The sequence below is a fragment of the Uloborus diversus genome, chromosome 10 (assembly GCF_026930045.1).
Source record: "Uloborus diversus isolate 005 chromosome 10, Udiv.v.3.1, whole genome shotgun sequence".
In the NCBI taxonomy this organism is placed as follows: Eukaryota; Metazoa; Arthropoda; class Arachnida; order Araneae; family Uloboridae; genus Uloborus; species Uloborus diversus.
Genome location: NC_072740.1, coordinates 93,938,086 through 93,962,408, shown reverse-complemented (window position 1 = coordinate 93,962,408; position 24,323 = coordinate 93,938,086). Strand labels below are relative to the sequence as shown.

At 35.3% G+C, this 24,323-nt stretch overlaps 1 protein-coding gene across 2 annotated transcripts in view; it reads right to left on the bottom strand.

Moving 5' to 3' along the window:
* Nucleotides 1–24,323, bottom strand: part of LOC129231527 (glutamic acid-rich protein-like) — a 276,821-nt gene that overhangs the window by 111,289 nt on the left and 141,209 nt on the right. For both annotated transcript variants that reach the window (XM_054865866.1, XM_054865867.1), the window contains exon 12: nt 13,786–13,831. In XM_054865866.1, coding sequence (XP_054721841.1) covers nt 13,786–13,831 — 46 coding nt within the window. The remainder of the gene's footprint in view (nt 1–13,785; nt 13,832–24,323) is intronic.

Below are 24,323 nucleotides of genomic sequence, written 5' to 3'. Positions count from 1 at the left end.
GCTACCTGGAGATGGTTTTCGTTAGAGAAGCAGTATCGTGAGGCCGGTCGACGGTGATGCTGCAGAGGGTGCTGGCGGCTGGTGGGAAAATAAAATGATAGCACATCAAAACAGTCAAATGAAAGCAATAAGCAATCGTGATTGCTCAAAAAAAAAGAATAACTGTAACTTCGTAAAGTATAATCTGAGGGGTCAGATAACTTAAAATAAGATACAGTGGCTCCCAAAAGTGTTCGTACACCTTGAAATTTTGTAGTAAAATCAAAATAACGCAAAACTGAATTCGAATATGAAGCCCTTTTTTTTCACACCATTCCTATGCCATTCTGAATAAAACTCAGTAGTTTTTTTTTTTTTTCAAAATATTGCCAGATTTTATTTTTGAAATTTGTCAGAAGACGAAGGGTCAGAGAAAAAAATACGCCACAAAAGTCATCGCACACTGAAATATTTTCGAATAAATTCATGATTAAAATTATCATAAGTTGTTTTTTTTTTATTATTTTTGCATTGTGATGACACACTGTAAAGTAATTTGGCTTTAATTTTTTATTTATTTATGCCCTAATATTCTGATTATTATTTTTAAATGGCAGCTATGCGCATAAACCAAAAACACTATTTTAAATTTGATCTTTTTTCTCTCTCAGTAGCCGTAAATTGGTTTGAAATGTCTCTAAATTAGTTAATTTATACCATTCTATAGTGAAGTGCTTGATAAAATGCTTTAAAGACAAGAATCGGATAGAAAACAAGGTAAGAAAATGTCAAATGCAAAGTTAACAAAGCGTGATTGGAGATTTACAGTTAAAAAAATGATGAAAAATACACCTTTGAGTGATGAAAAAATTTCTGCAGAATTGAATGAAACATTTTCGTTTAATTTTCCCCTAAAATAAAATCAATGATACAGGGTTGCCACGGAAGTTCAAGAATGAAATTCCCTGACATTTCCAGGTTTTCCAGGTGGTTTTGAGAAAAATTCCAGGTTATCGATCTCCACCTTCATTTTGTAACATTAATATATACATCTCAAATTTTGATAAAACTTACCACATTTTCAAACTTTACAAACAATGGTTACCAAATTTAATTTACTCAAGCTGAAATAATCAAAAATATGTACTAAGGGTGATTCATTTTTTTTTCTCTCAGCTCGAGTCCAAGACACCCTTTATGTTTTTTAGACTTACTAATAGTATTGTGCTGTAAAAGTTTTAGCTTCTTATTCAAATTTTAAGAGGGTTCTCAATGACCCTTTAATTTAACATTAGCTCTAGCATAGAAAGTCACAAATTTAAAAACATTTAATTTCCCCAGCTGTTTTTTTTTTTCATGTAAGTAATTATTCTATTGCAATGAATATGCATATAACTCGTGTAGATTATAGTATGTAACATTGGTTTTTCAGTTCAATGTATTTTTTAACCCCCTCCTCATACTTATGAAGTTTGAGGGAGGGGGTCGAGCACCCTCTTTCAGTTGGAATAGGAAGTTAAAATTCTTCCAGTATTTTACTATCCACAAGTCTAAAAACATTGAGTGGTATCCTGTTTTCTAGGAGAAATCTTTTTTTTTTAAGTGTAATTTTGAAATACCGTAATGTACTCACACAAGTGAAGCAAATAACTGTAATAAACAATTAATGTAAATGTAGCATATCTAATTTTCAATAGCGAGGAGCCACTGCTTTACATCAAGTGAAAGAACTGCAAAATTAACAATTGTGACATCTGTATCACAAAAATAAAGTTAATTGCTAAAATAATCTGGACTAAAAACTTATGAAACGTAAACTTTTTCAATTATTGCCTTCTACCCCTCCAATCCATTGAACTCAAAGCGCTTTTAGACTTTGGCCTGTGAAAAAATCATGCATATTTTAGCTTCACATATTTCCCCTGTTTGTTGCTCATAAAACAGGGGTGCTCCCCCCCCCAAGTTCAATGGCATCCCCCCCCCCAATATTTCTGAACGCCTTAGCGCTTTTTTTATTTTTAATCCTCTTTTTTTATTTATTTTTTTTACCTATTTATTTATTTTTAATTATTATTGTTTTGAAAGAAAAGTGCGCTCGCTCCCCAATAAAATACACACACAGAGATGAAAATAATAAAGTAAAATAACATGAGTAAATAATTTGAATAAAAATAAAGTAAAATAAATAATTAAAAAATCCCCCCCCCCAAAAAAAAAAATTTTTGATGGCGCAACATGCGCCATAATCACTCCTGTGGGCACCCTGTCATTAAGTTAAACTTCTCTGATGTGCAAATTTTTTTTTTTTAATCGGATTACTTTTATTTTGAAAGAAAGAAGCGCATTGGAAGTCTTTAAAGATCACCACCAAAATACTAAAAGATTAGCGATACTTCTGTAAAAAATAAACTTTCTAAGTTTAAAATTGTCTAATGAACTAAATTTACAGAACAAAATTGTTTAGAATAATACGATTTCATTAATTAATTTAAAGAAATAATATAAAATATAAAAAGATTATTGCAGCTCATTAAAAACTTCAGTCGCACTCGCAGACAAAACAATGTGCTGTGCATCATAACAACTTCAGAACTGCCGACGTAAACAAGAAGCGTTTAAACAGAGCCCACTTGCTCAAACGAGGAGGAAAAGAAGTACCTTCTGCGCATGTCCGCCGCCGACGACTGCTATGGCGCACGCGCTAATGGCAGAGAGTTGATAAAAAGAACTGCAGGGGGAAGAAGAAAGAGGGGAATGACAAAACGACGAATGGGAAGGGAATGACGGCGAAAAAAACAAGGCTGAAAGTTTTTTTTTTTTTTTTGGACGTCGCGGGCCGCGCTAAGAACGATCAGAAATATGCAATTTTTCATTTTCCCTGATTTTCGGCCATTTTCATTTTCCCTGACAATTCTAGGTTTTCCCGGTGCGTGGCAACCCTGATGATAAATAAGCTCAAAAGATTTTGGAACAACGTCTTATTTAAAAATAAAAATAAATTCAACATTTTGGGTTAAATTGTTGCATAATTGTAAATAGAAAAATAATGAGAAATTAAATCTTAAAAACTTAGTTGGGATCAGTTAATCAGGACGGTGAAGGTGCTCTTGTGTGAGGGTGCAGGACTTAGAAGTTTGAAATATTTCGATGAATCATGTTGTTCAGTGAAATATTTTTAAATTTTTTTTTTAAAATTATCAGCCCAAAATTTGGCAATCAGAAACAACTTTGTTTTTTTAAATCAAGATAACGATAAGAAGCACACGTTTGCGTTTGGTGCCTCAAATATTGTCATTAAGCTTAGAAATATCTCCTCAATCACCAGATTTAAACTTAATAGAACATATTTGGAGATATCTGGTGGATATATTACGAAAATACGCTTTTGAAACGGAAAACGAATTAGAAACAGTAAGACTCGAAGTGCGGCTGAACACTTACTCAGAAATTGATCAAAAAAAAAAAGAAAAAGAAAGAAAAAAAATCAATGAAATCTATTCCCAGACGTTTAAAAGCTGTTGCTGATACTGCATGATATTCTACTAAATAAAAACTTAGTAAAAAGTTAGATTATTTACTAGTTTTTTGACATTTTTTCCAAGTGTACGAAGACTTTTGTGAGATCAAGTTTCTGGCACTTTTTGATTATTGATTTCTTAAAAATCAAGTTTTATTATGTTATTAACAATTTTCATGTAGTTTTGTTAAAAAATAAATCATAGATCTTATAATTAAATACCCGTTCCAAAATATTAATTTTAACGAATCGATAATGGCGTATTTTATTGAAAATCGTAAGAGTACGAATACTTTTGGGAATACTTGTAAGTTTTTGGAAAGTTGAAATTATTTGAACAAGTACAAACAACCTTAGTAACCTTTTTTCAGTCATGTCTGGAGCACCTTCCATGTTATTCATATTTAAATGCCAAACTGGCTCATTATTATCTCTTTTTGTGATCATTGTACTAATGGCAAATCCAGGGGGGGGGGAGAGGATATGAGGCTGCAGCCACCCCCATACCAGAAATAAATTCTTTCACCCTCTGTCTATGCATTTTAATGTTAAAAAATATATATATATAATTTCCTACATCCATTCTATCTTTATCAATTAATTTGTTTTCGCTCTTCATAAGGTTGATATACAAATTTGCGATAGTAACAGAAGTGATAGTTTTTTGAAATTTCCCTTCAAATTTCTGAACTTTTTCCCTACCTGTTCCAAATATTTATACATTTACTCACTGAAAGAAGGAAAGGAGAAAAAAGTGTAGATATAATAGCTACTTGTTTTTCTTTCTTTCTCTCTTTAATTTTCGTGTTTAATATCAATTCTTAAAATTTTGTCTTCTCTCTCGCTGTTTTTCACTATTTGTTTAACATCTTTCAGCTTTTCTTTCTTCTATTTCATTTACATCACCTTGTCAGCGTAATTGTTTTGCATCTTTAACAAGAATTGAAAATTTTGATTTCAAATTGCATAACAAATATGTCTAAACGAATGAAAAAACTTTGAATATCCATTTAAAATTTAGAATTTTAACACTGAATACCAAATTTTAGATAATTTCAAATGTAACTCAGAAAGATTCATTAGTCATTAACACCCCTAGATAGCAGATAATGATACAGAACACTTTCGTTTACATCGATAAACTTTGGTAATGACAAGGAGACCTCAGCAAGAATTTTAACTACCTCAGCCGCCCCCAGAACAAAATTCTGAATTCGTCACCGCATTGGACAAAAAAACCGCATGCAAAACTAATAAGAATATGAACTGAACTGCAATACCGCTCTCGAAAGCCGAAATACGAGCTCAAGGGTGGGAGCAAATCCATATTGATACTGGGTACTGATTTTCGTAGGCCGCGGAGTAGAGCTCACTTTTCCGCATTTCTGGAATCAAGAGATGTTTTAACAGTAAAAAAAGGGTGAAGGTGAATTCAAGTGCAATGACCACTCCGTCTGTCCCCTGCTTTTGTTGCTTATTGGGTGGAAATTCCGAAATTCCTAGAAAAGGCAGATCACATTTTTGAAATCATGTTTGAGGAAATCAATGTACGGCAATAAGCTGCAGTGCTAGAATTTCCGGGGGAGCTGAGCTGGTTTGAAATATTCCAGGGGGGGAGCTCAAGCTCCCCCATCTCCCCCGGTTCCAACGTCTATGGACTCCGTAGCCCACTGCTCTCTTCGTCGTAAATTATATTCAAGTGCTCTGAAGCCCAGAGGCTCAGTGGTAGCCCTTCCAGGCTGCAGGTCTGGGTTTGATCTCTGGATTGGGCATGATTGATTCAGCTGTTCATTCCTTCAGTGGGTCGAGAAAATAAGTACCAAGTATGCTTGGGAACTAAACCCTGGGGGTTCCGCGTTAGGCTGACGTCTTAACCGGAACATCCGCCTAGCGCCCCAGAGCGCTTGGTCAGAAGGAGTGAGATGGGTACAGCAGGCCTTGGCCAGACTTAGATAAAATGAAAAGCTTTCTGCGAACATAAATCCTAACAGGAAAATTTTCTGCAAATAATTATTTTGCCTAACTCACTCTTGAATAAAAAATTAAATTTATGTCCAAATATGAAAGAGACAAAAAAAAAGTGCTTTAACTCATTTAACTTTTTTTTACAAGAACATATAGTTTGCTCATTCAGGGTGGCGACAGGAACTGGGAAAAAAAGTTCCCTGACTTTTCCCTGATTTCCCTGATTAAGTTTACCAAATTTCCCTGATTTACGTTATCACTGATAATGGTTTCTTTTCTTTGCCCTACCTGAAAAGCATTGCATATTAAATAAAATGCAGTGTTTAGAACGGTTTAAGCTGTTAATTAATTATTTATTTGAAAAGATGCTCCTTTTTTGTTTTGGTAAAAATAGTGTATTAAATTATTGACTGAGAAATATTGTAGGAAATCTAAAACAAATACTTTACTTCCAGGAACCAGTCAACATAAGCATTCTAAGAAATTATTGGAACCACTCTTAAAGAAATATCTAATCATGTTAAAACTAAAACATTTAAATGAAAATAATCTTGAACTGAATTTTCAAGCAGTATAATTGTTGCTGCAAGAATAACAAGTGATAGTTAATGTATAGAAGTAATGTAGTTTTATTTACGTAAATAATACTGTCGTGTGCAGGTAAACGGCAGTATCTGCAGAAGTTAGTTTTCGAGATATTTGAAGAAATGTGTGGTGGATTCAATACTAACAGTAGGAAAATGTTGCAGTTGGACGTTTTTGTCGCGCCTCTTTTTCAGCGGGAACCAAATAAGCAAGCTTGTACAATCAAGATAACGTACAATAGATGACAAAAATGAAAAAAAAAGGAAAAAAAAGTGTAGTTACTGCCCTTTATTTGCTTACGGCAGAATAGACATATTTATGTAAAACAAATTGAAATCTTTCAACAACCAGTCATATTGAGCTATTCTCTAATCAAGAACTTACATTTTAATGAATGAATACAGCATTTTAACCATTAAATAATAAATAATAATAATATTTACTTATGTACACAACTCAATTTCAAATGATTTCATTAGTTGTCAAAAAAAAATAAAAAAATCTTAGATTACTTTTTAGTAAAAAACACATTGAAATTCAAAAATAATTATTAATTTCAAAATGTATATGGTTTTAAAATAAAAGTGATTTAAAGTCTGAAAAAAAAAAAAACCTTCGTATAATCAGGAGTGACAGCAAATAATACAATGTCCCAAAAAAAAAATTGATTTTCAGTCAAATTCCAATTTTAGCAATTAAATTAAAAACGCCAAGTGATAACTTTTAAGATTTTTTCAGCATTAATTTTAAAAAAAAAAAGATTTTTTTTTTGGAAATCGTGATAGCAGTATGCTAATTACTTCAAGACAATGAGTAAAGGCAAGGGAGCAAAGTCATTAACGAAGGCTTCCTCTTTGCCTGTCGGGTTGTTTATTTTAAGTAGCTTGGAATGCTTGGAAGGAAAATTCAAGCAATGTAAAATAAACAACTTTACAGACACACAAGCAATCTTAGAAAGCTCATCCTAAGAATGAATACTTTGACCTTGAGGAAAAAAGATGCAAAAATATGCGGCACTGGTATAATCACAACTAATTAATTTTACTTTTTCAGAACAAATAATTGGCGGAAAATTAGAAGGGAATCAACGTACTTCATTTTGCAAGGAAAATTTTTTTTTTCTTCATTTAATCAATTTTCCCTGAATTTTTGTTACTTTTTCAAAATTCCCTGATATTTCCCTGATTTTTCCCTGAGTGATAAAGTTCCCTGACTTTTCCCTGATCTCCCTGATTTCCCTGATCTGTCGCCACCCTGTCATTTTTCACCAACTGAAGAAAACTGCCAAAACCATTTTTTTTTACACATGTGCTTTAAAAGGATTTTGGAGAAAGGCTTCAACTGAAATAAACTCTGGGATTTTCTTTAAAAATTCCCTTAAAAAAAGAAAAGAATTTTTTTGAGCAATCACGATTGCTTATTGTTCTCACTTGACAGTCCTTGATGTTCCGGTTCCTTTTTCAGCTTGGACCAGGCCTGCAGCACCACCGTCCACTGGCGGCGGCGCGGCTGGTCCTGAGCACTGTCCCCCGGAATCCACTTTTGCTGGGCGGTGGCGTCCATGTCCTACACACGCATGCTCATACACAGTTGCCTTCGCGCGCACGCCTACGTGCACACACGTAAGCTTACACACACACGCACACAACTACATACACGTAAGCACCCAGGAGGAGGGACTTGCTTGGGAGGGGGAGCCATTTCTAGAAACAATAACTCTAACCAGTAGAGTCTTGTCGCAACTCGTGATTGCGAAAAACATAATTTGAATTCAAAGTTTCGGAATTCAAATTACAGTTAATTTTTTTTTTTTTTAATCAACGTTAGCAGTTTGAAAAAAAATTTCTGCAGAGCGAAAAATTTTCTGCGATCACCGTTCGCACGTTTGTCTATATTATGCAAGACTGGCCTTGGCCCTCATAAGCTGTCGTGCCACTGGATTTGGTTTCTTGACTCTTAAAACACTCATTTCAACATTTTTTTTTACTAAATCACTGCTTTCAGAGAATGTCAGAAGTTGCTTGCTCTTTGCAATTGTTAGATATTTTAAAACATATAGACACACTTATTTTGACACTGAACATAGTACAGTTAATGACCATGAAATGTTTATAAGTGTGCTAACATTGTAGGGTTTTTTCACTGCAATTTCTTTTGCATTCAGTAAATGTAGGAAACAAAGATTATATTATGTTTGTAATTTTAGTAAAAAATGTTCCTTTGCACACTTCTCTCAAGAGATAATGGAATTGCAAACTTCTACTTTATAATAATCCAATGCACGAGTTGCATGTCAAAGTAATTGTCCCCTTTTAGATGTATGAAAATCATAAGTGTTATGATATTCATATTAAAAAAAAAAAAAACTACCCTTTTTTTTAAATACAGATAAAACTAGACCAACATTTGGTGACTGGCGAGCGAGCGTAGCGAGCTCGGATCGCGAAGCGATTCGAAGGAACTGCTTAAGCAGTTCCGAGGGTTGGCGAGCGTTAGCGAGCAGGGCCAATAGCCCCCAGTAAATAAATAAACCAATGATTCAAGCATTTTAATTTTTGACCCATAAAAGAAAATGGAAATTTGCTTTAAAAACTTGAAATAAGCGTTGTTACAAAAATAAGGATACTTTTCATTCATTTGCATCCTAATAAAGCGAAGTTAGCTTGAAAAAACAATAAAATATGATTCTCATATCAGATGTAAAAAGATTGCATTCTTCAAAATGTAGGCATCTAAATAATAAAAACGGTAAATAAGAGTTTATTTAAAGTAAATTATCCTTTTTAGCATCGAAAATTCAAACCCGTATAACATTCTCCCAAAATAACAGTTAAATATCACACCACCACTAAGTTTGAAGCTGGTAACTCTATCTGAAACGATCAAAGATCACATTTTCCCCCCATGACTACTATCCTTTGCAGTTCTAACTTCATTTCGCTGTATATTATTGTTTATTAATTCATGAGCAGGGAGAAAAGTGCTTACCCCACCTTTTCAAAGAAGTTTACAACAACACAGCTGCATAAAATAAACAAGCAAAATTATAAATGGAACGGATTTTCAGCTATTAATTTCTTGCAAGGAAACGAACAACAAGCATTGTTGTTATTCAAAACCAACCAAAACAATGTATACTGCACTCAACCTGAAAACATGCTATGATCCATGTTAGTTGATCAGAGAGATTAGATAAAGAAACTGGCTTTAAGTTGTATTATCAACGTTCAATCTAGAAAACAAACCTGCGAACAAGAGTATTTCAGATCCCAAAACTTGATTTTGGAGCATTAGCATACAGTCGAGTCCCGACTTACGCGAGGGATGCGTTTCAAGACACCTCGCGTAAGTCGGAATTTCGCGTTGTTTAACAAAGTATGGTTAATAATTTTTTTTAAGAATACCTAATTTTTTCAGACGTTTGTAAACTCCCCGCATATTGTTTCAAACCATTTTTAACTATAAATTGCAGTAGTTTTTACAAAGAACGGAACACCCCCCTTTCTAGCCCCTTTTATCCACAATGAAAGAGCAGCTTCCATTTTCATGTTAGTATTTTGCTTCAACACTATGCGAGCTTCAGTATTAAAACTTAAATTATAACTTTTACAGATTTCCTTTTCTTGATTTTTAATTATCCGAATTGAAGATTCACTCATGTCTAATTTTCGCGCTACTTTTGATGCACTTTTTAAGTGTTCAAGCATGTCTAGAATTTTGACCTTTTCTTTAATCGTCAAAAACTTTCTCTTCCCATCTTTGGAAACTTAACACTTTAGTTGGAAGAAAACGTTTGAGTGCCATTCAATTTTATAAACTTTCATCTGTAGAGTGAAAAAAAAACGAATGAAGAATACCGAGTGGATATTTGTATAATTGAAAGCAAAGCGATGTTTAGACTAGTACAGTGAGTGAACTTCCTGTTTCAGTGATTCCAAAGGGATTGAAAGTCCATTTACGAAACCAATATTTAGTGTCAATGAAGCCCATATTAAAACTCGGCGATTCTTTTCCAAAAATTTTCGCGCTTCAGTCGTGGAATTTGCGTCAGCAAAAAAAAAAATCATTACTCAGGAAAAACTCACGTTGTAGCTATTTCGCGTAAGTCAGATCGCGTTGTAGCGGGATCCGACTGTACATTGATATGATTTCTTGGTATGATGTGAAAGTTAGAGCCATCTTTTACACGTCATTTGACAATGTGAGATTTGCAGAGATTACTGGAAGCTGAGAATTTAAATGTGATTTCCAGATGCACTCTCTTTGAGCACTTATCACTCACTCAAACAGTTGAAAGACCTGTGAAAAAGGTCACTGCCTCTTCTAAATTGTTCAGTGATCACAAGAAAAGATTAAGCTTATTAAAAACAAGGCTATTTAATAGAAATATCAGCCCAATCTATGACACATAGCAACAATTTTTTTTTTTTTTTTTTTGAAGACTAATCTATGAAATATAAATATGTGCTATCATCGGTTGGGAGGAAAGGAGGGCACAGTGGAACTCGGAAGTACAACCAACTCCTTGTGGGGAGTCCTGAGTAGTTCCACATAAGCTGCCAAAGAGTTGCATGTGTTAAGGTAATAGAATGCAATTGAAGTAAGTTATATTAAGTAGTATTAAATTATAAAAATGTTGAAAATGTCATAAATTTTGGAAATTTAATGAACTTTTGACAAAATGTGCAGACTGAAACCATCATCTAAAATGGTTTTAAAAAATTCTTTGTATATTTTAGGCCTTGTTCTGCCATTTAATAACCACCCTTCATCATTTTTTTTCCATTTCTTATACTTGAACATTTTTTTTTTTGAAAAATCTGAAAAAAATCAAAAGTTTCAAAATTTAAAGTCAAATGTGCAGATTCCAGATGAAGTTGTAAAAGTGAAATATTTCACAGATTTGTTACCTAGCCTCATACAAGGCTATTGAAAGGTACCCGTTTTCGAAAATCAATACCCACCCTAGTTTAGTGGCCAGTTTTCCACGGCACGGAATTTTTGGCCTATCCGCATAATATTAAATTAACCGTTAAGAGCGGCCACTAAAACCCTTCTGAGTGCCAGGGTAGTCGCTAGTCTGGGCTTCGAAATAGATTAGCGACTACTTTTTCATTTATTCCCCCCCCCCCCCCAACCTGAATGCTTTCGTTAAGCGAACTGCTAGAAATTCTCGACATCTTTTTGGGGTGCCTGGTTTTAGTGTGTGTGTGTGTGTGTGTGTGAAGGGGAGGGGAGCATTTTGAGATACAGACACGTGTAGGAGTAAACCATCGCCAATTGGCTACTTTAGTAATCCATGAGGACTGGTATTTTTTCCCCACATAGGAAACAATTTTTAGCTTTTGGGAAAAATTTAAATTTTTACTCATTGATAAATGATTGTAAAAACAAAGACTTTTTGGCATTCTTTGGAATTAGACGACGTTGCTTTTAATATTATTTGTGATAAACAAAAGTAAAATTTTCAATACAGTGAATTTGAGAAATCATCTGTAATTTGTAAGCTATAGCTGATGGCTGGATTCGAGATTTGCTTTAACAAGTTAAAAATCAATTTGAAAAGAAAAGGTAGTTTCTGTAAATTGTACATGAATACAAACTGAATCATTTTTTTCAAAAAAGGAGAAATCATGGAACAAAACATTTTCCTTTTTTTATTTTCTTTAAAAAATAGTAAAAACTGCTGAAATATATCATTAGTAGTATAGTTCGAGTTCAATAATGAAAGACTTAAGAGCGGCCACCCCCTCTGAGCGGCCACATTTTCACGGAATAGAAACGTGGCTGCTTGGAGAGTTTTCACTGTAATATGGTTCACTTGGTGCTTATCACCAGGGAAGATGGAAGGCAAAAGGCATTTTACTGCTTGAAGATTTTATGCTTTCGCAAGAAATTCAAGCTAGCATCATTTGAGATTCAAGCTGTAAAAAGAAAGGACAACTTTTTCATCTAAGTGAGGATTTAGTTGGATTAGTTTTTTCTAAGATATCATACCTCCAAAGGCAAAGGCTTCCAAGGTTAAAGCTTTACGGGGACCAAAATCTGAAAAGTTTTTTGAAGACTAGAAGTCAAAGATCATTTCGGACTAAAACATTGTCAGATTTTGTTAACGAAGACTCTGGATCTGTAGACAGCAACAAAACTTTATACTAATTTTTTACAAGCTAAGTTCTAACCTGGGGTGAAAGAAATAACTACACCCCAGCTAAGGAAGTAGCATCTGCATTGAAGGTAGTAAATGATTGTGCTCAGTGAGTAGCTAAATAAGCAACTGGTTTTAATTTACAACTTATAAATGATAAAGAACAGCATCTACACGTTTCAAATGGTGGAACATCAAACCAAAAATAAATGGAATTGTCAAATTTAAAAAAAAAAAAAAACAGTAAAAGGAATATTTGAGATTGCAACTAGTGTTCAATAATAAAAGAAAAGCATCAGAAAAATGCTTTTGCATTGTGTAAATTTTAAACTAAGAGAAAAAAATTACTCAATAAGTTTTTAAAAGTTTTAATGGTATTGCGCTGTCACATAACACTCTTCAAAAGTTTAAAATTTTGCAAGACAGTTATTTACATTAAATGTCACAATAATACATGGTATGCGAATTAAAACTCTAGTTTCCCCTCCCCCCATACAAACTTTGGGTGAGTATAAAAAAACAAAAATGGTTTTTGATCATCATTCATCGTAAAGAGCTGGGAATAAGCTGCAAATTTCAGAAATTAGTTAGCTGAATATGTACAATTATTTTATATATTTTTGAGCAAGTATCACTGATATTCACGAAGATATGAGCATTTCTTTCAAAACTACCAATTTTATTTTCGGGTTTTGGCTCATAACACGCAAAGTTTTTCATCAAAGATTACCAAACTTACAGAAAACTTAACAGCATACAAGGAAAGCCTAAAACTAAAATTTGAAGTTAAAATGTTGAAAATTCGATAAAATATGGATGTTTAAAACAATTAATTAATTAAAACAATTATAGTGTATGTGCATACAGAATCCGATAAATTTTGAGATATTCTGCGGCAATTACAACAGAAAAACAACAGCTGATTAAAAACATTCAGTAAAATGTACTGTTATCACAAACTCTAAGGGATCACTAATTTTGTTCATTATAACAAGAATTTAGCTGCAATGAATTTCAAGCAATGTACTGGTAATTAAAATGGGAATGAACATTTATTTTGTATGTTTATTTTGTTGGATCAGAATTTGATCTAAAAAAATGTTTCTGTATACAAATATCATTCTAAAACACCTCATTATTATCTTAACAAAAATGTGTGGATTTATGCATTAAGAACAAGCTAAGGTGCAGTAGGGAACCAATTATCCAGGATACTCGGGACCATTGCCATTCCGAACGTCTGAATTTCCCGGTTTTCTAGATCGTTATAAAATGCTGTCAGCCGAATGTTTATAAAACTCATATTCCTATAAAAATAATGCAACATCTAAAATCCTGATGAAACAACTAAGAAAAGCTTATAAAATTCAAAGTTAAAAATACTGAATAAAAGAGCCTTTCTTATTCAACAGACTCCCCTAAAAAGAGCCACTGCAGTATTCAATAATAAACACTTTAAAAAGAAATAAAACTGATTTTTTAAAAAAATTGCCTTATGTATAACTTTAAAAGATGGCTGGAAAATCAAGCCGAAATTTTACGGTTTTTTGGATCCTGGATAAATGGTTCTGTACAGTATATGAATTATTCTTACCTTCTTGAACCCAAAGAGTCATCTTTGCTGACTTCAGGACTGGCTTCTATAAAAAAAATAAAAATAAAATATATACGTACAAAAGATCAACAAACAGAATACCAAAAGCATGACTTATTCCCCATAAACAAAATACAGTAGAGAACCAATTATTCGGGAAGTTCGGGACCATCGCTATCCCGGATATCTGAATTTCCCGGTTTTCTGGATTGCTAAAAAGCGCTATTGGCCGATTGTTTGTAAAATTTAAATTACTATATAATAAATAATTAAGCATATTAAAATAAGAAGAAAACAATTCAGAAATGCTTATGAATATCGAAATATAAAAAACTATTATTGTGAGAATAATTTAAACACTAAAAAACTTAAGTTATTCATAATACATGAGACCCTCACATTCTGTTTGGAAAAGAAAAAAATCCACCACTTTTCGATGTTTTAAAACGAAAGAAAATGAAGGGAAGGGCAAAAAATAAGTTTTTGAACCTAAATCTGCAAATTTCTACTATGTGTATAAAAAAAATTCGCTTCCTATGCGACAATATTCATTTCCTTAGCTATCAATTAGAATAAAACACGAAAATTTCAAACTTACGAATGTACTTTTTAGTTCAAGAAAATATTTCGGAAATTTTGACCCGCATAAAGGATAACCATTTTAAGTTAGTGTTTGCAAACATTTTCTCGAGTTATGCGTGAGTAATATGTTGTTTATTAAGAAATCGTTCATATTCTTTTTGGTATTTCAAAAAAAGAAAAAAAAAGCTTAATTTTTCAAAAATTGCCAAAATTGCTTATTTAAAAAAAATAACGGGAAAGTAGGGAAAAAGTTGCCGGTTTTCTGGTTTCCCGGTTTATTGGTTCCCAGATAAAAGGTTCTGCATTGTACTACATTAACACTTTTGATGAAAGCAAAACACTCGCATTACACAAAAGGTTATACCATTTGTTTTCAAACTACCAAAGCAGATACTTCTTAAAACCGAATTTAAATTTATTCACATGCATACACAGATGAGAGGAAGGTATGGTGGAATAGTCGGGCAATATGGAATATCAAGGTTTTGACTCTGTTTGGAGCCAATATCACATGGGAATATCATGAACTACTCAAAAAACCATATCGACGACATAGTGCAGTGCAAATGGACCACTTGTTTTTTTAACACTTGCTAGAGAACAAGTGATACAACAAAGTGTATTTAATGACTTTCAAGAGTTTCTGCAAACAAGTTTGCAAACAAAATAATCTCCATTTTCAGAAGCATGAGCTTTGTGAAGAGTTTGTAAGCAGATGTAATTTCTGGCTAGATTGACTACCGATACATAATGATTACAATCGGTGAATTTCATTCTTTTGAAATTGGTCAATGAGATATAGACACTTTATCAAACTAACCATCAACGTTGAAGGACTTTTTTTTTGGCATAATTCACTCTGAACCCTACTAGCACAACCGGTTGAGAGATGATTAGCCAATGATGGAGCTTAGGGTTGCGCAACGGTAGGCAATGTTTCCATTGGTAACCGCAACCTAACGAACCAAATGCCAACGATGGAATCTGCTACAGTGCCTAACAATTTCCCAGTCTATCGAAAATATTCACAGTTGGCCCAACCATGCCCAGAAACTGTACAACCATTATTGGCTCATTGTTCGTTGCCACAACCCACCATTCCCCACCGGTTTCCACCATTAGCCACTGCTGGCCAACCATCTCCCAACTGATTTAGCTATTAGGGAAGAGCACAGAAAAACATAAAAGCTATTATATTTACATTTTAAAATTACTTTGCTTCTGTTTCAATCTGTATTGCTTATTTATTGAGGTATTTGGAGGGGCAGGAGATATCAGTCATGAAGACAACAGGAAGAGGCTGTGTGGTGTTTAGATTTGACTCCAATTCTACCAACCAATCATTCAGTAACTTGTTTTTGTTTAGCTTTTACTGACCATCCTATCATATGTTAAACAAAGTGTGGCCTGGTTTAAATGTCCTTCCTAAAAAATCTATAAGCAACCGGGGTTACTTTTTCTGACTATAGATTTTTGTTACAATTTGTATGAATTCCAATCAAGTGACCTATGCCTCATGGTTCTGAGATTGTGCATTTTCCCAATGATAGGGCTAATTTCCAATTTGTATTTGCAAAGTATAGTTCTCATAGAAATTGCTTATGAAAATGCATTCACTTGGTTCGAAGTAGCTCTTTAGATTTATTTAAACACTAGAAGCCTGTTCTGACCTAGTTTGGGTAAAAAAAAAACTACCTTAAATAAATATTATAAAGGTACTTTTTAATTTAAAAACTTAGAGTAAGCAATTTCTTTTAGTTTCGCTTTTATGAGGTTTGAAACAAATTAATTTACCTCATTTCCAGATCAAGAGAGACCACTAAATAATTCCCACTGAACAATACAATCTTCCCATATATAACGTTGCAATACCTATCATATAGTTGTACGTTTGATGATGGTGATGGCATAAGAAATTTTTATGTGGGGATGCAAGATTATGAGCCAACTTATATGCTGCTGGTGCTGTAAGAACAATACTCGAAATCATATTATACCATAGTGAATTTCATTGGGGCTGAATTTCATTGAATAGATTAGACAAAATAAAGTTGCACAATAAAATTATTGGGCTATTTCCTTTAGTTTAAGAAGCATGAAGAGAAGTCCAGGGGAGCAACCTATTGAAGAAATTCTCCCAATTGCATGTGTTTCTCGTTAAACATACGGAGTCTTTCTGGATTAGACATTCAAAGTAGTTTAAACTTGGAATGGTTAGTTTTGATTCCTCTAAGGAAAGTCCTTGCAGTTCCGTTAAAAAAAAAAAAAAACCTGTTGACTGATTTTTGATAGTGATGAATTTATTAGTTTTTTCCAGTTCCACTGGGTATGCCGATCAACATTAATTTACATAGAACTTTTTCGCTGTTTCTCTACGGTGGTTACAAACAAAAGTCCTCTGTTGAGTGCATGTTTCATTCACAAATTTTGCCTTTAATTTTGACATTGCTTGACAATGAACGACAATCATAGTATTTCTGCTGACGCTCTAATTGCAATATGTCGTCAAAGACATATAATTTAAATCTTTACTAATTATAAAGCTGAAAGTGTGTCTCTGAATGTCTGCTACGCGCATAGCGCCTAGACCGTTCGGCCAATTTTCATGAAATTTGACACAGAATTAGTTCATAGCATAGGTATGAGCACCTTAAAGCGATTTTTTGACAATTTGATTTTGTTCTTTTTCTATTTCAATTTCAAGAACATTTTATCGAGCAAGTTATCATAAAGTGGACGATTAAATTACCAAACTATCATAACTTGGAACCGTAACATGGGTGAGCAAATGAACATAGCAAATTGGTGAGAAATTCACCATCCATTGTTTGTAAACATACAGGCGAACCAAATGACCTTTTTTTTTCTACCACAGGCAAAGCCGTGCGAGTACCGCTAGTGTTTTCCATAAAGCAATAGTTGACATAAAAGTTGAAATATTGTAAACAATTATCTGAGTTTAGGAGCAGAGTCAGAAAGCTACATGTATAAACTAAGGTTAGTTTCCAAGGTATGTCACCGTCTATAAGACCAAGCTCTTTGCTGCTTGATAGTTTGGCAGGATCTATAACTGTTAATTGACTTTGTAAATATGTAGGACCATGAACATGTTACGAATGAATTCCTATGTGACCGAATTCAGATTAGCTATTAGAATGAATATTGTATTTTCTACTATGAGGTGAATCTTTTTCAATACGGGGATGCCTTTTAATGTGTCGCACTCGTTTTCTTGAGAAAACTTGCTTTTTTCATATACCTAATTTTTTGTTTTGCAATTTCCTTCTGAGATTGTGAGCTATACTAGTTTATGATATTGGTATTAGATGCTTAAATAGGGTCATCATGAAGAATAGTTCCGCAAATAAGTTTATTTACGTTTTCCATTTCTTTGTCAAATTCTTCCCTATCCAATGTACTTTGCTCGTTATAGTTTTAACTCCTATCAGCAATTAAGCAAATATCAATCAACACCGTAACCTCAACAGTTACACAGGTATTTACAAATACAAATACAAAAGAGACAACCAGCAACAGGCTCTGGGTCCAGCTAGACTGGTCATTCAAATACAGAAAACAAAGCAGCGAAATGCTTCGCAATAAACAGAGCAAAATAAATGCTCTCAGTCCAACAGTTCAGTGAAGACTCCTTTTTTATCATGCGGGACGCTATTTATGGACATAGAAAGAGAACTCTCAAATATTCCACAAGATTCCCGAAAGTCGTAGACCGTTATTTAATTTCTTTCCATTCAAATTTTATCATTCAGAAATGAGGGGACCGTATACTTCGGCCGAACGTACCGGGGCTGTATATTCATTACAAGAAACTTTTTACAGGTTACGTTACTGCAATAATTTTATATAAAAGATAATTTAATAAACGCCAAATTTAGTTAGATTATGACAAATTAATCACAAAAATAATTACTATTTACAGAATTTGTAACATTGCCCTCTTCTTAAGGACTGCACGTCCCGGGCAGTACAATCCCCAGAAAGGGAGCCAAAATTCTATAACAAATACACATTAATTAATAACTAACAGATACAGAAAACACAATAATAACAAGAAATAATCAAACATTAAAAGCAGAAATTATCTACAACTTTTATGTTATCAACCATGGTTGTTTCCTTAAATACTCATGAGCTATGGCCATAGTATGGGGCTAACCGCTCATAACGTATAACCCTAGGTTTTGCATTAGGTGATTTTTGGATCCTCACTACGACGTCATTCAGTCGATTAAGGCCTTTATAGGGTCCATCCCAATGCGACTGTAATTTGGGTGAGAGACCTTTCCGTCGGATGGGATTCCATAACCAAACCTTGTCTACTTCGTTGAATTCATGCCCAGTAGACCCTGTCTCATATCGGGTCTTCATCTTCTCCGTTGCAATGTTGATTTGCCCCCCCCCCCCCCGCGAAGTTATGAACGTCTTCCAACCGGGCCTGGAGACCCTGGATGTACTCCTCAGGCGATGCAGGTGCATCCGGCTGACGACCAAAGACGAGATCACAAGGTAGCCAAAGCTCTCATCAGAAGAGCATCTGAGATGGGTGCATACCAGGTAGTCTCGTGGACAGCACTGCGGTAGGCCAGCAGGAACAAAGGTAGCTTCTTGTCCCAATCCTGTTAATTCCTGGACACCACAAGCGAGAGATTATTCAGGATTGTGCGGTTAAATCTCTCCACCTTGCCGTCCGATTGTGGGTGTAGTGGTGTTGTCCTAGTTTTCTCAATTCTGAGACTTTGACATAGGCCCGTAAACACAGCAGAGATGAAATTCCTCCCTGTATGTGAATGAATTTGCAAAGGAGCTCCATATCTTGAGATCCAATGCTGGACTCCAATGTCACTGCTACGGTGGTAGCTTCTTGATCTGGAATGGGATATGCTTCAGGCCATTTGGTGAAATAGTCGATGGAAACAAGGATGTATTTGTTCCCATCAGCAGTTCTTGGTAGAATACCCAGGATGTCGATCCTGATTCGTTTGAAAGGAGCTCCAACGTTGTACAGATGTAGCTTCCCTCTGCTACTTTTCTTCGGTCCTTTACGAGCAGCACAAGGCGTCACAAGAATGGCACTACTTCTCCATGTCATCCTTCGCCTTGCTCCAGAAGAAGCGCTCTCGAACTTTATTGAGGGTTTTCAAGACACCAAAATGTCCTCCAGTTGCACTACTATGTAGTCCTTCAGAACATGTAAAATCCACGATCAGGGAATAATAACTGCCACCTCAATGTTTTGCCGTCATTAGATTCCCATTTTCGGTAGAGTACCCCGTTCCGTAAATGGGGTGAGTTCCATAAAGCCCAGTACCTTTTTGTAGCAGGACTAAAGATGGAAACGTCCTGCCAGCTAGGTCGCCAATTGTCACTTTCAATGAACTCCAAAATTGGTTTTATGTAGGGGTCTTCAAGTTGATCGTTTCGAACTTGGTCGTCACTCCATGGATCAGGTTCTGATTATGTTGAGGTCACTGTCACCTGACAGGCAGTAGGGCTAGTCTTTCGATACTGTTTCTCGATTCGGGAACAATAGTGGCAGTTCTCAGGACAGGGTCTCCTTGATAAAGCATCTGCATTACCGTGAGACAACCCTTTTCGGTGCTTGATCTCCATGTCATATTCCTGGAGTCGCTGTATCCACCTGGCTATCTGACTTTCCGGATCTTTGAAGTTCAAAAGCCAAGTTAACGAGGCATGATCTGTCCGAAGCAGAAATTTTTGTCCGTAGAGGTAATGATGGAAGTGTTCTACAGCTTTCACTATGGCCAGTAGCTCCTTTGTGGTGATGCAGTAATTTTGCTCTGGCTTTGATAAGCATTTGCTCCAGTAAGCAATGACATGTTCGTTGCTGTCTATTTCTTGGGATAAAACAGCTCCGATGCCCTTGTTGCTTGCATCGGTGTCGAGGATGAAGGATTTTTTGGCCTGAGGGTATGCGAGGATAGGCATTGATGTTAAAGCCTCCTTCAGTAGTAGAAATGCATCTTCATTCTTTGGACTATTCAAATTTTTGCTTACTCTCCGTCAGCTTATGCAAAGGACGTGCAATGTTGGAAAAACCCTTCATAAACTTCCTGTAGTACGTGCAGAGCCCCAGGAAACTTTACAGCTGATGGATGTTTTCGGGACGACTCCAACTCTTGACCGCAGATACCTTTTCTGGATCGGTTTGTACACCCTCAGAAGAGTTGATGTGACCATGGTAGTTTACTTTCCAGTGGAACAAATTACATTTGGAAGAGCTTAACTTCAGATTGGCTTCCTAAAGTTTTTGCAACACCTTCCTAAGATTAGCCAGATGTTCTTCGAAGCTGCGTCCCACGATGATGATATCGTCTAAATAGACCAGACAGGATTCGTAGAAGAGTCCTCTTAACACTGTCTCCATAAGACGCTAGAACGTAGTTGGTGCATTGCAGAGGCCGAAGGGCATCACTTCAAACTGCCATAAGCCTTGTCCAATTGTAAACGCCATCTTCTCTTGGTCATCAGGATGTATCGCTACTTGCCAGTAGCCGCTCTTCAAGTTCAGGGTCGAAAACCACTTGTGTCCGGAAAGAGTGTCCAAGGTGTCGCCTATCCGTGGAAGAGGCTAAATGTCTTTCGTAGTGATTTCATTCACCCGTCGGTAATCAGACACAGAATCTGGTGGAACCATCTTTCTTTCAGACCAAAACTGTGGAAGATTCCCAAGGACTGAATGACGGTTCCATGACGTCATTCTCCTTCATCTCTTTCAGGAGGGTCTCAACCTCTTCGTTCTTGGCGAACTGTAATCGTCTTGGAGGCTGTTTAATAGGGGGGTGTTCTCCAGTGTAACTCCTATGCTGCATTAAATTTGTACAGCCAACGTCCTCCAATGTAGATGAAAAGAGATGCTTGAAGTCGTCTACCAATTGTTCCGCAGCAGTTCTTTGGTCTTTCGATGATGGCACACTCCCAATTAACTTCGATGTCAAGGACTCAGAAGACACATTCTTGGGGGAATTGATTCTTCTATTGATGCAGTTTACTGGAGTACACGTTGCCAACACTTCACCTTTCCGGATTTTCTTTTGCCTTTCACTCACGTTGGCGACTCTCACAGGAATTACATCCTTAGAAAGGTCCACAAGCGTAGATGCTACCAGCACTCCTTTTGGGTTATTGCTTAGGTTAGAGTATTCAACAAGTCCAAATCAAAAACTATTGCTTTCTTCAATGGAGCCAGGTATTAATGATTCTGACCTTGAGGGAATCGATAAACCTGCTTGGGCTATTATTTGATGAGCAAATTTTACATCATTTTCTGCATTGAAGATGGCTACGTCTTCTCTCATCGAGTGCAGTTAATTAGTCTTGAAGTCCAGGGTAAAGTCATATTTCTTTAAAAAGTTCAATCCGAGAATGAAGGGGTCTGTGATATCAGCGACGAATGCCGTATGATGGTAGGTGGCATTCCCAAACACTATTTCCAAGTACACTTAACCTTCAATCTCAATTTTGTCACCGGTCACAGTCTGGAGACTTAGGCGTGGCGATGTCCACAACAGTTTCAATCCAAATTCATGAGCCACATCTGTCCTAATGATTGTTACAATGGCTCCAGTGTGGACAATCAGTTTGCAGGGATTCCTGCTTACATGTGCATAAATGAAAAGTCCATTACTGTCAGTGCCGGATTACTAGGCAATGTAGGCAGTTGCCTAGGGGCCCCGACATATTCTGAGGGGCCCCGGAAAAATCTCAAGGTTGAAAATATTTCAGAAAATTTCTCTTTTCGACAAAAATAAAGAAAAGAATTTATAAAAAATAAAAATATTTCCCTAAATAACTAAATTTTTCCTTAAACATAAATATTCATATTTAAAAGCTATCACATTTTAACTAAATTTGACAATATTCGTTCTCACAGAGTACAGGTGGAGATTACATGCTTGAAAATTGAATGAACTTCAAGTTTACTTAAATTATTAAAATATTTTTCTGTGTATGAAGGTGGGAGGGGCGAGGGGGGGGGGGTTGAGTGACACCACAAATTATCCTCCAGTGACAAGCTACTGCTAAAAATGATACAATAAAATGTACAGAAAGGTACAAAGCAATATTTTGCGGTAACGTACCGATCATTGCCGAGTTATGGAAAAACATCGAGTATAAAATCAGACGTGAAACGTGACCAGCAGTCAAATTTCTATCGCCTGCTGATATCGATGATTTGACGCTTGGAGTATCTTACATCACCCCAAAAGAATTGTTTGCTTTGAAACATTTTGTGATAATTTTTTTGTAATACTTTGCGTGTACATGTTTGTCACTTATGGTACTATTTCAGTTTCTTTAATATTAATAAATAAAACAGAAACTATTGACATTTTTCCCATTTAAATTTGAAGAAGGTTGTGCAGTAGTGCAATGCACAAGGTATACAATATTGGGGCTACACTCCACTTTACCACACTTGCGTTTCAAAAACATCACCTCCCCATCCCCAGATGAGGTATAAAAACAACAAAATTTGCATAGCGCAGGATCCCCCCCCCCCCTATAGCCTGCCACCTTTTGTAAATGACCATTTTTTCCTTTTTTGTTCAAAGCGAGGGGGGGGGGGGGGAGAATTCCCATCAGTTAAAATTTTTTCCAATCAGGTCCAAATACACGAAAATAGCCTTTCCTTACGAGAAGTGATTTTCTCAGGAGACTTCCTGTGTGGTCTGAGTGAGATTAAGCATCGGCAGTCATCAAAGAGAACTATGAACACATGCATTTGCGGAAACACGAGCGCTTTCGGCTGTGTCCATTCAGGCCGCACTTGCCGAAATTCCTAACTCTTTGGAAGAACACTTTTCAGGAGAAAAGTTCTCAGGATCACTTATTATTTTTACACCCCTTTACCGCGCTGCACGCCGCCGATAGCTATTCTCTATTGAGATGTTTTCAAAGAAATTCCCCTAGGAGGATTGATAACGCGTGTAGCGGCCGTATTCTCTTGCCTCGGACAGGGATAGAGTTAGTGACATCTAATAATTTTTGAGAAACCTGTTCTATACACCTTTTCTGATGAACGCCTTCTTTCTGCGTTAGCTTATGGCCAGACGCCTGCAAACCATTTTTTTTCTTTTTATCATTTCCACACCACTTTTCCCCAGAATAAAAGGTGGTGGTTTTAAGGTTTAATAAAAGAGGTTTCATTCTAACATAGATGCTAGCCTGGTCCTCTTCAGTTTATGTGCATGGTAACTAAACTTTAAAGTGGAGTTTCCGTGTAAAGCTGATTTTTGAGTTGATATTTTATACTAGTATTGAAGAGTTTTTTTTTTGGCATAAAAATCAAGCATCAAAGCACAAAGGTAATGAAATATTTTTCTAAGAAACAAGAAGATTCCAATGAGAAAGGTAATAAAACAATTACTGATAAAATTTTAAAGAAAAAAAAAAGCAAGAATTCGTTTTAAGCATTCATTTCTGCTGTCGGCATATTATTTGCAACAAGATATTTTTTTTAACCAATATTTACTTAATTAACTATCAGGGACAGGTACAGAAATAGTTTTTGGGATGATCATGAAAAAGTAGAAAGTGTCCCCTCCCTCCTATAAGGTTTTGTTAAACAGTTTTTGTGAGGTTCCTTTAAAATATTTTAAAAGAAGCCCTTAAAGCCAATTAATCTACTTTATAAGCAATCTTATGTTCTAATTTACTTCGAATGTGGAGGTAAAATATCTTTTTTAGCATTTTAAGCCCCTTAACTACTAAATCTTATATAATTTCACTAAAATGGTATAATAATATGCTCTGTATTACTTTGAAAGGTTGTTATAATGATTAAAACAAGAGGGCAATTAAACAGAAAAATCACTTTTTTCTATCAAAAGTATTCTACCGTGGGCAGGTAAAAGGCAGTAACTGCAAGTTTTTTCATTTTTTTTTTTTTTGCATTTTGTCATCTATTGTACTTT